At 31.5% G+C, this 19,395-nt stretch overlaps 1 protein-coding gene across 1 annotated transcript; it reads left to right on the plus strand.

The window, feature by feature from the left end:
- Window positions 1-7,867: 7,867 nt before the first annotated feature.
- LOC120145128 lies at window positions 7,868-8,442 on the plus strand. Its single transcript, XM_039159020.1, has 2 exons — window positions 7,868-7,991; window positions 8,122-8,442. Exons 1-2 carry the CDS (start codon window positions 7,893-7,895, stop codon window positions 8,425-8,427), a joined length of 405 nt encoding a protein of 134 aa, XP_039014951.1. The 5' UTR covers window positions 7,868-7,892; the 3' UTR covers window positions 8,428-8,442.
- Window positions 8,443-19,395: the final 10,953 nt, after the last annotated feature.

Raw genomic sequence — 19,395 nt, forward strand, 5'->3', positions numbered from 1 at the left:
CCCAAACTATTCATGTTTTCACGAATAGGTGCCTAAATTATTTTTTGACTCATTCAGGTGCCTAAAGTTATAAATGTTATCATTTTAGGTGTCTCACGTTACAAACGTTATTATTTTAAGTGTATCGATTCTAACATCTGTTAAGAAGGCCTATTAAGTGACATGTGTCACAAACCTATAATTTTACCCCTCCCTTCCCCTCCCCTCCATTCATCTCTTTTGTTTTTGAAAAATTTCATGGCCAAACGGTCGGTCGACAAAATGGCCAAGGGGTCAGTTTTCACAATTGATTAAACATTCGATTATCACGATCGATTAAATGAATTTAAGGGATTAATTATTTGAGATTTTAGGGATTAGAAATTAAAATTTAGGGATTTGAGAATTTAAGGTTTTGAGATAAAATTAAGAGTTGTAACCGATTAGTGGGAGGTCGGCGATGAATGGGTGACCAAAGATAATCGGTGGTTGGAGTAAATGAGACTAAAATAAGAGATTTTAAGAGTTTAGTTTTTTTTGGTATTTTAGAAAAAAGTGGGGGTTTTTCGAATTAAAATATTTTTAAGTTTTTTGAAATAAAATTTTAAAATTATCATATTATGACACATATCACTTAACGGATTTTTAATGGATTTTTTTAACGGACGTTAGCACTAAGGCACCTAAAATAATAACGTTTGTAACGTTAGACACCTAAAGTAGTAACGTTTATAACTTTAGGCTCATTGATGTGCCAAATAATAGTTTAGGCACTTATTATGAAAACTAGTATAATTTAGACACTTATTTTATACTTAAGCCAAAAAAATTGTATGCGAAATGATTAAAATACACTTTAATTAGCAATTAACATTATTTTAAGGATTTTTTTTATATTTTACAATATTTATATAATTTTCAAATAAAACAATTAAAAATGATATTTAAGATTTCGAACACAAAATTACAACTATATACAAACTCTTTATCATTTATTTTGTTAAATAATTTTCAAAATATTTTCATTCTTTCACATCACAGGTGTAGGAAAATAAAATATTAACCAATAGATTATGGAAGTAGGAATCAAATCGTGTAAACTTAAAACATAAAGACTAAATATTAAATTTGAGCATAATCAAAGTATCAAAACCACAATTTAACCTATTAATATTCGCCTTCATTTCAATTGCTGTCCTCTCGAATACTGTCGGACAAACTTGCGAGGATCGGGCGGCGGATCTGAAGGCGAACGGAAACTGGTTTCAAATAGCAGGATCATTCTTTACTTTGTAGCATCAATCATCCAAAAGACGAAGCATAGCTTGAAAGTAATGATGGGCATTGTCGAGAGATGCTCGACGATTCGCTTCACTGGTTTCTGAATTAATTTGCTCCAGCTTCATCAGCTCCGCCTTGAATTTCCGATCAGCCTCTTTCATGTGCTTGAGTTCCCACCGCATCTCGGCCGCCTTTGCTTCTAACAGTTCCAATTCCTCCTGTTCATCGTTAAATGCATCTGATTAGTACGGTCGTGGCTGATTGGGATCGAAATCACTGAAAAGAAAAATAAACAATCAAATCAAACATACCTGAACCTTCCTTTCCCAAAGCCTAGGATATTTCTTTCTCGCAACTTTCCATTTCTGCAGCCATCACACCAAAACAGATAAAGAATAAATAAAATATGAATAAATTACACTACAAGTCACTTAATTATTATTATTAATCAATTTTTACAAACATACCATTAAATAGAAGATTTTCTTACACGTAATACTTCATCTAGTTAAAAATTAGATTCTAGATATTTACAATTAAATTATTTAATTGATTGATTGTAACAATTATGTCATGTGTCACCGCATCAATCGGTGTTGGCCATTGTATACGATAGCCGATGAATCTCAAATCTTGTTATAAGATCCATCTTAATTCATTCGTTCAATTTTCAGTTTAAAATTTTAAGAATCTCTTTCAAAAATCACGAAATCACTTCAATTCTTTTCAACTCTCTGAACTTCGATCTACATCGTCGACTGTTGAATGATGTCTATCTCTTACCTACGATAATCTCCTCACCCTTCATATTATCGAATGGAACCCTCAATCTTCAAGAATCTCGAAACCTAAATGATTTCTTTTGATTAAGTGTCTTGTTTATGAAATTTCAAAACTGGGAGACTCATTTGTAATCTCACTAGAGAATAAAACTTGTTAGTCTGTACCAGAGGCTTGCGTTGCATCGGCGGTTGGCTTTTCCCATTCTTTCGTATCGTTTCGGATCCCCCGTACGGCGTCGTTTTCGTAAGTAAAAGACTCAATTATTACAACAACCTTCTACTATTGGAAAACGTCCCAACCGAACTTATATAGCCTTTAGCTTTAGTATGGTCCTTCCGCGAAGCTTCGGGGGGAAGTAAAACAGTAGGATGTGAGCTTCGAGAATAAAGAAGATTCGTGCGGACAGCGCCTGCGCGGCAACGTAGTCGCGCGACAATCGTACGAGATCGCCTAAACCAATCGAAAGAGCCAAGCGCTACTGGTGTCGGTGGGTGTTTGATTTTCTGAACAACCAAGTTTATCCCAATTCTTCATTTAATAATAATATTTCATACTACAGATTTGAAGCCTGCCTTTTTTTTTCTATTTTCCTAAAAATAAACCATAAATTATATACACATACTCCTTAGTTACATCATCATCTCCCTCATCCATATAAAGGTAAAGGATAAAGTATATAAAAGATTGTTTAACCATATACAAACGATCATTTTGATGATTAATTTTTAAAATTATTAGATTTATTAAATTACTATAAAATCAAGGTATAATGTAACAAAATACCCTTAATGTTTGATAGTATTATCATATTTGTCCTTATTGTTTTTTTAAACATTTAATCCGTTAACGTTTCATTTTAGGTCAAAAAAATCCTCGTTGGCTGAAAACTATTAGTCAACTAATGCTTAACGCTTGTAACTGACTCAGCAAGAACATGTAATAAATAAAAATATTATCTAATATTATAAAAAACTGATCAATTTAATATTTTATTTTAAGCTTACTTTTTTATAAAATTTAAATTATAAAATTTTCTTAACATGTAAATTTGTTATTTAGTAAATAAAATATTATATAATATTATCGTATAAATTTTAATTAATTTAAATTTATAAATTTTAAATTAAAAAAATAAAACAATTTAATATTTTATTTTAAGTTTAATTTTTTATTAAATTTAAATTAAATACCGTCTAATTGCAAATATGTTTTTATAATTTAGTCTTCTAATCTTTTAAATTTAATAAAACAGTAAACTTAAAATAGAATATTATTATTTTTATTTAAAATTTATTAATTTAAAATTAATTAAAATTTATACGATAATATTAGATAATATTTTATTTATTAAATAACAAATTTACATGTTAAGAAATTTTTATAATTTAAATTTTATAAAAAATAAACTTAAAATAAAATGTTAAATTGATCGACTTTTTATAATATTAGATAATATTTTATAACAATTTAATTAATTTTATGGCATTTATAATAATTTAATAAAATTTTATTTTATTTTTAAATTTTAATCATCAAATGATCACTTAACCATAGTTTAATGAATTCTAATATACTTTATTTAAAAGTGCAAATTTAAATATTATAAGTGTACAAATTAAATTATTTTTTTATGGTTAAAGGAATGATTGTTATTCCTATAAATCTTGGGTTTGAACACCAACAATTGTAATATGGATATTTAAGCGTTCATTATTAAATATTTAAGAGTATTTAGAACATTTATTACTTTATAATCACATTAGCTTAATCAAGACTCTTTAACCATTGTGATAATTTGTTGGGTTTAAAATAAATTTATTGATAAATCACACTCACAAATAAAATTATAAATATGTTGAAGATCATATCTGTTGAAAACATTTTTGATGTTTTGATATAACAAATTAAGTTAAACAAATTTTAAGATTTTACAAATGATTTTCTTAGTATATTCGATTTAATTATTCGAATATCAAAATATTACTCCAAGTATTTCAAGATCAAATTCAAACCTTACTAAATGTGTAAAATTGTGTTTTATACTTAATATATTTTTGAAACAATTTTCACAAAGTATTTTGAACCAAAATCAAGCCTAAAATCAATTTTTCAAAGTGATGCACCGATGCACCAATCGATGCACCATGAATTAAATTGAACATCGAATGCATTTTATGCATCGATGCACATACCATGCATCGATGCACTCAGTGCATTTGATGCATCGATGCACAAACCATGCATCGATGCACTCTGGCTATTTTGAAACATCGAATGCATTTTATGCATCGATGCACTCTTAGTGCACCGATGCACTAAGGGTCCAACGGTCAAAATATTTGAATTTTACACTGATGCACCGATGCACCATGGGTATGCATCGATGCATTGACGCTCCCAACTGCTTTAATTAATTATTTTCACACTTAAACGGCTCTATTGACTCCACTAACCATCCCCAACATTCAGAATCATTTGAAAGAGTATTTAAACAAGCTTAGAAGCCATTGATCAACAACAAAAAACAACAATAAAGAAGAATCAATAGAGAAACAAGAGAGAAAACGTCAAACATCAAGTTTGTGCAATTCAAGCCAAATTTCCTTTCAATATTCATTTTGCTTTCAAAGAACACTATTTGTGCTCATTTGTAATCATCTTTGAGTGTTCTTATCTTGTTCTAGAATTGCGCAAACATATTACCTTGTGAGGTTTTCCTTGTAAGTTTGCAAATTTGTAATCTTCTCTTTGAGAAAGAGTGTTCTCAAGAATTGGGGTATATTCTTGAGGGAGTTTGTAAGGATATCTCTTTAGTCTCAAAAGAAAGAACAAATTAGTGAATTTGTTGGAAAATCCTTAGTGTGGATAGCTAAGGTAGTGGAAGTAGACTTTGGTTGAGAAAGTCGAACCACTCTAAATCGCTGTGCAAATCTTTTCAATTTTCTTCAAAAGCTTCCACCAAATTTTTAATTGCCAATTCACCCCCTCTTGACCGATTCCATCGATCGATTAACTCAACAATATCCGCTGTGAATTTGGATTAATTGCTACAACATGCATGACATATCCTAGTTCATTTTGTTGTAGCCTCACGTTAGTTTCATTGATATAAGGGTGGTTTGGTCCACATAATATAAGATTATTATTGAGAATTATATTGTTGAAATGTTATATTACTTAACACATTATTAGAAATATTGTATTGTCTTGTTTGAATTTTTGTTAGAGATATATTATTACAATGTTTGATTGAAGAAATATTAGATAAAAAAATGTTTTATCAAACTATGTTAAAGATATATTTTATTTTTTAGCAACTTAAATTTTGAATATTAAAATTAAAATATTTATATTAATGTTCATAGAAAATATAGTTTTTTGTTATTTCTAATTTATTTATTTTTAATAATATATACACAAATAAATTAGTATATATTTTTTAATTTTGTATTTCTTTGAAATACAGAAACATATTTACACCAATATAATTATAATTATGTGTTTATTTTTAGATACCAAGATATTGAGAGATACATATTTACACCAATGTAAGTGTGTAAGTACGTATTAAGTGGTATATTTTCTTTTCATAGAAAATTCAGAGTCGAGAATGCAGACATGATAAATTCAATGGATGAAGTGTTCAAACTTTAATTTCTTCACTGCAGCCAACAGTATGGACGAAGCAGTATAACGTCCTCTGAAATAAATTCAATGGATCAAGTGTTCCCAGGAACTTGTTGCTTCTGCTATCTTCATGTACATATTATAAGATAATATATGCTCAGATTTTTCTTAATCTAATTGACTATGTGTACATATGATGCAGCCCAAACACGGATCCTGTAGGAGAACAAAATCCCGTCTTACCATTAAGGCGAGACCAAAATACTTGATATCATGATGAATCAAGAAAGGGTATTTTCGATCCCATGCATGAAGCTGACCGAGCATCATAGGGATTGTCATAAATAGTTTCGAAGATGTTGAAGAGTATACGAAGATAACAGAAGCTCGGTGATTCTCTGAATCACAAAGGCTTCATTTCAGGGTTGGAATATATATATATATATATATATATATATATATATGATATCTTCATTTCTCATTCTCCATCGACAACTGCAGGAGAAGAAGATAATTGCAGAGATGAAGCAAAAGAAGGTGAGTTTCCCAAACCAGCTAGAAGACTATACTTGATTGATTGAATGAATGTGCCATTATTCATCGCATTTACTTTTAAGGTCGGCCCTCGCATCAACATTGTTTATTGGCATTTTCATTGAAATTGTCAGAAGAAAACAGCTCTTCCAACGCGTATTCGAAGGACAAACCATTGTCACCATTAATATTTAGCGTCACGCATTACAAGTGGAGCCGAGGTTTCATGTTGTTTCACACGCGTCTCCTATGGAAACATCACCGGTGTTTTCCATGAAATTGTTGGAATAATAGACAGCCAAATTCAACCATGAAGGCCAAACGCAAAGTCTCGGTCGATTGACACCTAGACCCTGCCGAAAGCGGCACAACTCGTTCGATCCGTGCGTTGGACCTGCGAGTGTAGACCGCGATCGATCGACTACAAAATTATTCAATTCTCTTTCATTAACTATACACGCAGATTTGGTTTTCCAATAAATGATTCAACGTCCACTGTCGGTGGCTGGAATACTGTATCGACAGAGGAAATTAACCTTCTGTATGTAGAGAGATTAGATATATACATAAAAAAATAAAATAAAATAATTCAAAATATACATTTTTTGAGGTTTAACTATATAAAATATTTGCTATAAGTTAAACTTAGATCATGAGATATAACGCGATGATTTTTCATCTCGTCCTTTAATTATTTAATATAAGTTTAAGTATGATTCAATACTATTCATCCCCTATAAATTTCAAGTTATCGTAAACTCTAGATATTTTTTAATATTTTTTATTGGTAATGTGTTTTTACCACCTAAAATTTTATGGTTTACCAGCCTTAAAATTTTAGAAACCCATCCCCTAAAATAAAACTGTGCACCCATCCATGAATTTAATGTTAAATATGTTTATTATATTTTGTCTTTTATCATATAGTATTAAAGTTATTATATTGCACGAACCGAATAAAAGGAATTACTCCTTGAGGTAAAATTTGGATCCTCCCTTGGTTTCAAGACGCTCTTTGCGAGTTTTCTTATTGAACCCACTTTATTTTTGTTTTTATTTTTCAATTTAGAACGCCCATTCGAGTTTTCACTTTAAACGTTTTTTTAAACGACTTCAACTTAGGGCGCCCTTTTGGTTTTCACCTTAAGCGAAATATTTCTTTACTGCGTCAGAGTTTACATGATTCATGGAAGATGTGAACCATTCTGTAACATCCCAAAAACCAGATTAGTGACTAAAATGTAAGTTTTTGAAACTTTGTATCTGATTTTAAAAAAATTGAAAGTTTAGGGAAGTTAGCTATCTTGTACCTCCTTGGGGTGAGGGGAAGTAAAGTAGTAGGTTACCCCCAACGCCAGGTTGAGAGCAGCTTCCGTGGAAGACCTTCGACAATCAGAATTATGAATTGCCCACCGTGGGAGACCTTCGGCAATCAGAATTATGAATTGCCCACCGTGGGACTCAATCCCACGACCACAAGGTTAAGAGCCTTGTACTCTACCAACTGAGCTGGACGGGCAATTCAAAGAGATATTATATTATATTTATCCTAAATTAATAAAAATAAAATAATTATATTTATTTATTCATTTATAAGGATTTTACGGCAGGGTGACTATATATATGAGGGTTACAAAATAAACCTACATTGAAACATCCAGATTGAAGGAATTAGTCTTTGAAGAAAAATGAAAATGCAGAGGACAGCTTTCACCATGAGGAGCTTCAAGCTAGCAGCGGCTGCCAGGAAGAAATGCATAACATCCCGTAGAGGCAATCCGAATAAGGTAACGATGGTTAATACCGCAATTACTATAATAGTTGTAGGTAGGAACGGACATAAGATTTTATGATTCGATTCTTAGGTAATTATTTTTAGAATTGTTAGATTCTTACTATGAATCATTTATCTAGCAGAAAAAAATATCGAGAAGTATAAAATCACGTATCAAAAGGTTGAGAGTGGAGATGAAAGAGATAGATGAAGAGCAAAGAAAGATAAAAGAGGGGCAAAGGCAAGTAAAAGAGAAATCGGAAGCCATTGAAATAGAATGTGAGGAACTTCGGAAGGAGGCTCTCCTCATGACACAACAAAGTGCAAGCACCCAAATGCGCCTTGCTTTGATGTTCCAGATACTGAAAGCAAGGGAAAACCTAGAGTTCGACAAGGCAGCCATAGTCACTCGTGCTCTTCGGTACGATCCTCTTCAAGGTTCATTTTAAACATCGTATTTTGTTTCGATATTTTTTTATATAGTGTTCGTTTGTATTCATCTTTTCTTGCAGTGGATTGGTTGAGAGAGAAAATCAACGAACGAAGCTTTAAGGATCGTTTTGTGGGGTTTGACTCTAGTCCTATTCGATCATCATTCACAAATGGTCTTCCACGAAAATGAATCTTAAACATTTGAATGGGGATTGTTAATCCTTAATGAATGAAAAAGCAATGGATTGGATCATAATTTATTATGTGCGGGGCTTAATATTGCAACTTAATAAATGGGAGTAAACTTCCATATTCAAGTTAGATTTGTATTTTCTTTATAAATTCATAAAGGTGAAATTTGGGTGTTCTTATTTTATGTTTTAATCAATCTTAGATGTATACAAGATAATATTTGTTCAAAAACTTTCAACTATTTAACAATGAACATTTATATCTTTAACATATGCAAATGTTTAGGTGAGAATGTTTTGTTATCAATAATAATAAGATTATATTCTAAGATGCCTAACATAGTAAGAATGTTATTATATATATATGTGTGTGTGCGCGCGCGCGTTTGAATCCACTTACACCCAGTGTAAAATTAAGAGATTACACTTTTTTAGGACCATTGGATTGAGAAAAATCAAAGGTTGAGATTAACTCCTTATTTTTTTCATGTGAATATCTTCTCATTTTTTACTATTAATCTCAGTCTTTGATTTCTCTCATTCAATTAGGGGTGAGCAAAACTTAACTTGACTCAAAAAATTGATTTTTTTCAATTCCGAGTTATTCGAGTCAATTTGAATTTTCAATTCGGTTTTCAAATTCGAGTCGAGTTGAAATTTTGAAATTTCGAGTTACTCGAAAAATAAAAAATTTTGACTAAGTATTTTTACAGTTTTACAATTTAGTCCCTAGTTTCATTATTTCTTCAATTTCTCCTTCATTTTAAGTCCATTGTTTTACCAAATTTGAACCACATGCTCCTAAATCATCGTAGAATACATATGTACTTTCAATTTCTCATTTTGATAATAAATTTCTTATTTTTTTAATTTAGTCCTTCAATTTTTCATAATCTCCTCATTTCTTCAATTCATCCTTTATATTAAGTCTGTTTTTTTTTTACCAAATTTGAACCACATGCTCCTAAACCATCATAAAAATACATCTGTACTTTCAATTCCTCATTTTGATAATAACTTTTCTATTTTTCAATTTAACCCCTCAATTTTCATAATTTCATTATTTCTCGATTCATCCTTTATTTTAAGCCCCTTTTTTACCAAAATTGAACTACTTGCTCATATACCACAATGGAATGCTTATGTAACTTCAATTCTTATTTTTTCTTACTAAAAGTGTACTATCTCTTTTTTATTTAGTCTCTTAAATTTGCATTTACTCAAATTAATCTTTTGACTACAATTGTTTGCAAATTCTTTCTTCCAATCAATTCTTTGACTTCTTTATACTCTCATCAATATTTTACCCTCAAAATAATTTCTTTAAAATATAATATTATGATTATATTTTATAATTTTATATTGTATTTGATATATTAAATAACATTATAACGTGAAAAGAATATAATATATATATATATAGTTAGAGAAAGTCAAAAATTGGAACAAATACTTGTCAAAATATTATAAATAATTATAATAAAATTAGTATAGAAACTCGAATAACTCGACTCGTAAAAAATTCAAGTTAAGTTCGAGTTGTAAAATATGATTCGTCAACTCGAATAATTCGAAATGTTTTTACTCAACTCGATCGAATGCCCACTCCTACATGCAACGGTCCTAAAAAGATATAAAACTTTTAATTTTACACTGAATGTAAACAAATCCTCTCCCTCCCTCCCTTTCTCTCTCTCTGACACCACTAAATGCAACCCCCTCAGACCGATGTGGGTGGCCTAATCCTATCCAGGGTGTCACATTAGGGCCACCGGAGCGACCAACCGTAAAAATCTCGGAAAAATTAATTTTTTTGTTAAAACCTGTAAAATCATAAAATCAATTTATAAATACAAAAGTAATATCTATCAGTTTTCAGAAATAAAACAGATTTTCAGACTTGTATATAAAACAAATTACAACCTACATGCCCCCTAATCACATGTACCGTACTCCGCAAGCAACGCCGGTGGAACTCCCTTACTGATGTCGATAGTTACACTGGTACGATTCTTTTAACCTAAAATGGTGAGTAACAGAGTGAGCTTTGAGAAGCTCAGTAATACAAAACTACCTATTGATGCTACAAGACATGCAGAAAAATGTAGAATAATAAAATTTCCTTATTGAATCAGACATATACAGGTTTTCGGGATAAGCTGAGGTTTCACTGGTAGTTCATCGATTAAAAGCCATGAAGATCTCTGTTCATAGAAAACATTCAGAGTACAATGTTTTCAGGAGATTGGAATAGGGTGTCTAGTATGTTCCAACCAAAACCAATGAAAAGATATAGATCTTTTTAAAACAGTGACCGTTTAAAACATGATTTCAAAACCTTAGTAGAACCCTCCAACCGAACATCGTTATGCAGTTCCCCAGAACTGCATCCATAAGGGTTTACCCTAAGCACACAGTAAAGGGAGCCAACCTAAGGGAATGCCTTGGGGCCTATGGGCCAACCCAAGGGTCACATTAGGTTCGTAAGGATTTATCAGCTAGATCAGGGCTGAATTTCCATACTCCAGAATTCTACCCATATAAAATCAGTAGAAATCAGTTTTAACAGTAAACCGTAATATATGTATCGTGATCCAGTAAAATCTCGTAATGTGCCAATGAAATAAACCATATAATTTCCCTCCACTTGTACACCATATATATATAGTTCCATGATTAACCCAAGGGAGTACCTTGGGCCTGAGAGCCTACCCAAGGGTCACCTTAGGTCCGTAAGGATTTACCAGCTTGATCAGAGCTGAACCTTCAGCCTACCCATACAATGTCCCAATAAAATGGTTCAGTAAAACTAGTGAAAATAGAAAAACCATAGTTCATATACTAGTAAATTTCATGATTTCCAATAATCAAGAACGATCATATTTTTTCAGTGAAAATCGAAATCAGAAAACACATACCATATAGGCATGGTTCATAAGCTAGTAAATCAATAATTACGGTGAAACATATTTCAAAACATATAAGACAATCATGTAGTACATGGGGAACACATTAGAGGATCCAAGTATTTTTCAAGGGTACTCAGTAGTTATCAGGAATGGAAAACATGAAACTTATTAATTTGATCGGATTCCAAGATCGTGATCCTATTGAAAGGGATTAATTACTAATGGATCTAATCAGACATTCAAATTTGATACTTTAGAATCCTGCTATGATTCATGTGCATCAGGAAGGTGTTCAGGAACCTTTATACAGAATAATTCTATATTCATATTTACAGAGAGTGATTCCATTACTCAAACAATCAGGGGTATTCAGGATACTTTGCATCTGAGTTACTTATGTTTTCAGATATGACCGGAGTGATTTGAGCCGATAAGGGAGAAACGAAGATTTAGGAAATTTACACTCTGCGTCGATCTATCGAATTATCAAATTAACTCGAGCTGAACAAATCCCAAAACTAATGCATGTCGACCGGTCAATTCATTGCCCTTCCAGGGTATTCACTCTTTACCAACAATTTTTGTCCATATATCATCTTCAAAATCATCGTTGAATAGATCTTAAGGAGACGAACAAATATTCCAATGGTATTTATTTCATTTCCACATTGCAACAATATCACGAATTGTCGACGAACTTAATTCATGGTTCATAACCCACAGGACAGTACATCATGTAAGTTCATTAGCGTTTCTAGACTTATCCAAATCACTTACTTAATCCTTAGTCTTTGAGGTTACTTAGTTCATTTAGTATTCATGTCTATCCCGGTCACTTCGGAGTTTTCCCGAATAATTCGGATATTTCTGAAATTCGGATGCATATGGTACTTTCATTCAGTTCAATTTGGTCATATATCAAAGTTATTTTGGTATTCTAGGTTGATTTTAATCAATTCAGAGCTTGAGGGTATTTAGTTATTCCATGACTTAGAGATATTTTAGGTCATTTTACACTTTAGGGGCATTTTAGTCATTTTACACTTCAGGGGAATTTCTATAATTCCAATATAGATTTGAAATTTAATTCAATGATTCTAAAGTTCAATTGGATCAAAACATAAGTTCTTAGGTCGTCTCCCTTATCATAGTCATTCATTGTGTTTTTTACTCTTTAAGCACATCGTCATCATTCCACTCAATTCTGTCAGTGGCATACTTTCGATAAATTAGGCTTGAATGAATTCTAGTTCCTTTAGCGTTCATGGTATTTTATTCCTTTGATCATTGGAGCTTATTATAGTTATTACGAAGCTCGAGGATATTTCAGTAATTCCTTTAAATTCAATCATATGCAGTTTCTCTGATAATTAGTCAAGTATGTCATTTCAGAGTTATTTTTCACCATCTGGGGAAGTTTTTGGCCCTTTTCCATTATAAGGGCATTTTCATAATTTTATCACATGGTGCTCTTTTCGGTAATTTCATATCCAAATAACTCTGGTATTTAACTTTAAGAAAATTTATCAAATTTCACGGATATTAAAATCAAATCATTTATTATTGAATCACTTAACTTATTATTATTATTACCTATTGATCTTCCACTTTCTTAAGCGAGCCATATAAGTCATATTCGGTTACCGACTTTTTATAATATTCGGATTCAAGTTGGTTTCTCATTTAAGTTCAGTTTCTGACGTAAAATTGTTTGCTATATATCCAAGGAAGGACATTAAATTAAATTTCGAGGGTGATCGAATGGAGATTAAATGATCGATCGATATGGCATGAAAACCGAGGTAATACACTACTACCTGTTTCATGCTTTATGGATTGGTATTTATGTCTGCATAGATGAGTATAATTGGTCATATGTAGGTAGTAGTGAATAAATTTATTTTTTGTGTGAGGTATTTATAGTGATAAATGTCCAATTGAAAATAATATAATAGTTAGAGTTCAATGCAATATACATATTATTGTTTATTTCGAACTTTTAAATACACTCTACTTGTAAATTCATTGAGTGACCTCATTAGTTAAAATGACTGTTATTTTCTCTAGAGGTTTTGAGTTCAAACAACTGCACTTGTAGGGTTCAAAAGAAATATTTTGAACATATGATACTTCGGATATTATTCAAACGAAATACGCTTTACTTGTAAGTCACTTCAAAAATCTTGCGTTGGAAGTTGCCTTATTTATATACAAATCCTAGAACTCTATGGTTACATACAACACGAACCAAGTGACCTTCGTGGTAAATGAATTGTTGTTATTCCTTAAGACCTGAGTTCGAGCACAATAGATATCAGAGGTGTGAGCGTTCAATATCGAAAGGTTAGGAGTTTATCTTTAAACATATATTACCTTATATTTACACAAGACTAATAAAAAAATATGGTTACATACAAAACATATAATAATAATAAAAATTTCATATAATTATTTTGGTTTCTCTCCAATTCGTATAATATTTTTAATTAACAGTAGTTGTTAATTTTATTAAATGAAGAGAAAATATTTTAAAATTATAAAAAAATATTTATAAAAGTAAATTAGTTACATAAGTCAAATCTAATATATTTATAAAAGTAAATTAATTACATAAGTCAAATCTTTCTCTTAAAATTATCAAAGTGCTCAAATTAATCACGTAAGAATAAAAAAATGATAATACAAAGAAAAAGTTAAAAAATCAATCAAATAACTCGAAGAAATGATAGATACAAACAAATAAGATTATTATCGATGAAAGATAAACATCATCAACACTAACATAAAATGTATACAACAATAATAACCATTGACAACTCGACATTACCATAACACAATCACGACATACCGTTGATGATTATGAGTGTCTATCAATTTACATTCCAAGCATCTAAAAAATATATAAATCAGTGTGATAATTAAAAAAATATCATCTAAACTTGGAGGGATAACATCGAATTCGACCTTGATTAAAAAAATGTATTGCAGTAGTAGATACAACCGTCCACCATTTTCATACGAAAATGTACAAGCTGATTAAACAAGAAAAAATAACACAACTAAGATTAAAGGAGGTGGAAGTGAAAAAATAAAAAATATATATATATAATTATTTATGCATGTCATACGTAAAGGTAAAATGATGAAGTGGCAACGGTAGTGATTTGAGAAGACTAAATTAAAGCAAAACTTTATTTATGCAATTACATAAAATCAAAATCCATATATCATATTATATATCCTACTAAAATTTATGTATAATTTTATTATTTATATCTTATAAAAATTTATGTATAATTGTAATATTTAACTCGTATACCTTATTATATATCCCGTATGGCATATGATGTATACGCACACATACATACATATGATGTGGGTTTATTTAATTGGTTGGAGTTTAAGGTTTTTTTCCCAATACCCATTCGTGTAACTCCCCAATTTAGGGGTCAACTTATAAGTTTCCAAAACTTATAGTCAGTTTTAGAAAGTGAGGGAAAATTAGGGACCCAGTCCTGAATTTACCCATTTTTCTTATATGTTGAAAAATAAATTCTCCTCCCCGTGCAATCAGTTTTCCCAGATTGCTTTTCTCTAAATTTCCTCCCCGTCGACCCCCCTTTGTAGTTCTGATTCTTCACTGTTCGGCCACCGTTCGTCGATCCGAAACTACCAATAGACTCACCATTAAACGGAGAACAAAACCCGACCTATATTCCGTCGTGAATCGACGTCGTTCACCGTAAAACTCAGCCAAAAATTTCGTCAGTTTTAACTCGATCGTCGTTGGTTTTCCGTCGATTCTAGTCGATCCGACCACCCGTTCATCACACCTCCTACACCATCGAACTCACCATTATCGTGCGCTCAAAACCTAACCGAAATCGTCTCGTCGTTGTTGCTCTGTCGTTGTCACTCGTCGACCACCGTCGGATAAGTTGGTACGTTTTAAAATTCTACAATTCGTTATGTTTTGATGAAAAATAACACTTGCACGAGACTCTCGAGGTCTCGATCTACAAATCTGGAAATTTCACGTCGAACTGACGACCGAAGCCGCCGTACGCGCCGCCCCCTAAGAGTGGGTGTCCTCTGTCATCCAGGGTAGTCGTTTGAGCCAAGCCGAGTCGAGCCGCCTGGACCGAGCTGTTGACTTTGACAAAAAAAAGTCAAAAAAAAATTAAAAGTCATATTTCATGTTTTTCGACGTCCTCAATTCGATTCCGAAGTCCGTTTTGCCAAATTTGAACCCGGTAAGTTGTTTTTATTCGATCTGTTTTTCACAATTAAGCTCCGTTTTTTGATGAAATTTATGTTGTTATGTATTTAAGGAATTATTGGAAGTTGAATTAAAGATCGAGGGCTTTGAATGGAATTTAAATGGCCGATCAGTATGATATAGAAATCGAGGTAATACATTATTACTTTTGCATGCTTTATGGAATATGTTGGTATTGGTAAATGCATGAATAAGAAAATGTTTAGTCACATCGGAGTAGCTAAATAATTCCTACACTCGATCCGAATGCGGTAAAAAGTCGGTAATTGAATAAAATTTTGATGGCTTGTACAAGATATTAGAAGTTTGATAAGGAATAATTTCAAGTTCAGAGATTATTCGGAAACGCAATTAATCCTAGGATCTCTAAATTATAATTATCCTTGTTAAGAGTTTTAATACCAAAATCACATGGTTAAGAAATTATGAAATTGGCCTTGAAAGGTAAAAGTAGTCCGAATTGGCCCTGAATAAGAAAATACTCGAGAAGTCATGCCTAAATCGATGAATTATTAATTTCACCATTAAGACCCTACTTTTGTTCAGAAAAATTCTGATAATCCGTAAATCTTCGAGTTGTGAGTAAATACGTGAAGAATAATTTATCGAGGGTGATCCTTTGTCAGAATTGATCGAAAGGACTGAAATAGATGATAAGTTTAAATTAAATAATAAGATCGGACGGAATGAAATGATTGAAATACCCTAGATCTATAAAATGACCAAATACCCCTGGAATGAACATGACCCAAGAATATCACCAAGCCCGGGAATGATTGGATATCCTCAAGCTCTGAAATGACTTTATTATGTGACCAAATTGAACTGAACAGAAGTACATTATGTATCTGAAATTCAGAAATGCCTGAATTACTCTGAAAAACTCTAAAGTATGGATATACTTGACTGCTAAATGAACTAAGTAACCTCATTGACTAAGGATTAAATAAGTGATTTGGATGAGTCTCGGAACGCTGATGAACTTACATGATGTATTGTCCTTATGTGTCATGAACCATGAATCAAGTACGTCAGCATTTCCTGATATCGTTGAAACGTGGAAATGAAATAAAGACCATTAGAAGATCTATTCAACGATGATTACGAAGATGATCTATGGACAATAATTTTTAGTATTAAAGAGTGAATACTCTTAAAGGGCAATAAATTGACCAGTCGACAAGCATCAGTTCTGGAAGTTGTTTAATTCAAATTGTTCGATAATCTGATCAATCGACGTAGATTACTATGGTTTTTAAAAATATATTTTAAAAAGATTTGTATCTTTTCACTGGTTTTGCGGGAACACACTAGATAACCTATTCTAATCTCCTGAACACAGTCAACTGAAATATTTCCCTCGGAACTGAAAGTTTACTATCTGTTACTACCTGATATATCAGTAAGACCTCAGTTTAGCCTAAAAATCTATAGATGTCTGAACCAATAAGGAAATATATGTTTATATGTATCTGCACGTTCTTCAGCATCATCTGGTAGTTCTGTATTACTGAGCCTTCCAAAGCTCACTATGTTACTCACCATTATAGGTTAAAAGGATTGAACAAGTGCATCTATGGACATCCATAAGGGAGTTTCTCCAGCGTTGCTGACAGAGTATGATGCATATGATTAGGGGGCATGTAGGTTGTATTTTGTTTTATATACGAGTCTAAAAATATGTTTTATTTCTGAATATTGGTAAAATTTACTTTTGTATTTTATAAATGATTTTATGAGTTTTCATGTTTTAATAAAAAAAATTAAATTTTTCGCTAGTTTTACGGTGGGTCGCTCTGGTGGTCCTAATGTGACACCCCAGATTGGATCGGGTTACCCGCATCGATCTGAGGGGGTTACAATGCAGGTAAATTAATTGTTAGTAGATCATGTTAGAATTTATTTTGTCATTTATGGTAAATGCTATAGTACGGGCAAACTCGTCACCTCGTCATCTCAACGTGACGAGTTTGTCTGGAAATATTTTTGTAATGGTCCCAAGTAAGTGGACACTATGTTGGTTAATATTTTAATATATTTAATGGGACACGTCACATCAACGAGATGAATTCATTAAAAATTATTTTTTTAAGAAAAATCATTAAATATTTTAGAAAAAGAAAGAGCTTTTAAAAATTGAAAAACTTGTCACGTCGAGGTGATGAGTTTGTCTTGAATTTAAAAAAAATAATTGTTTATTGTCATTGTGCAACAAACAGCTGCAATGGTCAGATTTTAATGGTCAACATAACTCGTTAACTCAAGGTGACAAGTTTAGTGGGACTTTTGAAAAAAACTAGTTGTTTATTGTGTTTTGTTAAGTAAAATTTGAGAGAAATTTTTATATTTTGAATTTTTTTGAAAAATGTCTACCCGAGATGAAGTATTATGCCTTGAGCATGTCCATATTTCTTCCCTCGAGCTCGGTCCGAAAAAAGAATGGGACATTCGTCAACGAGGAATGACACTGAGAGATCTACATCAGCGGATTATTATATATCTGCAACAATCTAAACGTATCTAGCCACATTTCTGTGAGATCTTAAGGTGAACCCGACATTGATTTCAGTTCTGATTGAAACCGACATTATCTCAAAGTTGAGTGATGTTCAGTACACCTCCTCTTCAAGAAGCAAACGAAGATGAATACGAAGACAATCAAGGCGGACAACCTGGCGTACTCGACGAGTCTCGTGCCATTATCATTCGACCACTCATCGGTATCATCAAGAACTAAGAAAATATAAATAAATTTTATTATTCATTGTATTAGTTAGTAAGAACTCTTTTATTATTATTTTGTAATAAAATTATTTTGTATTTATTTAACTTTTTAAATATTATTTTTTAATTAATATAATTTTTAAATTATATAATTAATAAACTTAATTTTTTTATTTTAAAGGTTTCCTATTACAACACGACTAGTTTTTTAAAATTTAAGGCAAACTCGTTACCTCGACATGAAGAGTTTTGTAGTTTTTTAAATCTTTTTTTTCTAAAATATTAAATGAATTTAAAAACAATGTTTTTTAATGGATTTGTCACGTCGATATGACGAGTCTCGTTGAATATATTAAAATATTAACTCACATGAGACCCACTTATATGAGATCATTAAAATATGATGTGACGAGTTTGCACATTACTGTATCATTTACCGTGGATTACAAAATAAAGGCAAAATTAGCCCAACCCCATAGGTGGACTAATTATGTATGGATCACGGAAAATGCTACAGTGCAGGACAAACTCATCACGTCAACGTGACGAATTCAAATAAAAAAAATTTATTCAAACTTTTCACCTTGAAATGATATAATCTAATAAAAATTATATTTTATTGAAACTCATCATTTAGACGTGATGATTTTTTCTTGTAATATAACATTTGTCGTAGACCTTAAAATAATTTTAAAGATGGTCTAATGGACTAAACTATTAGCCCAACTGTCCTATTGGGTCAATTTCACTCAAAATAAATTCTCATATGACATATTGGGCCAATTAAATTACCCGCCTATGGTATTGGGGAAAAAACCGTTTGTTGATACTCCAGGGCTATGGGCTTGACAGAGGATTAGATTAGATCGCATATTGCTTTGT

This window comes from Hibiscus syriacus, unplaced genomic scaffold (genome assembly GCF_006381635.1).
Source record: "Hibiscus syriacus cultivar Baekdansim isolate YM2019G1 unplaced genomic scaffold, ASM638163v2 tig00110893_pilon, whole genome shotgun sequence".
NCBI classification, from domain to species: domain Eukaryota; kingdom Viridiplantae; phylum Streptophyta; class Magnoliopsida; order Malvales; family Malvaceae; genus Hibiscus; species Hibiscus syriacus.

Excerpts from the sequence above, each read along its gene's own strand:
- LOC120145128 (XM_039159020.1), top strand. The coding sequence starts at position 7,893 with ATGAAAATGCAGAGGACAGCTTTCACCATGAGGAGCTTCAAGCTAGCA. Across the intron at positions 7,992-8,121 it reads GTAGAGGCAATCCGAATAAG|AAAAAAATATCGAGAAGTAT; the intron begins GTAACGATGGTT and ends TTTATCTAGCAG.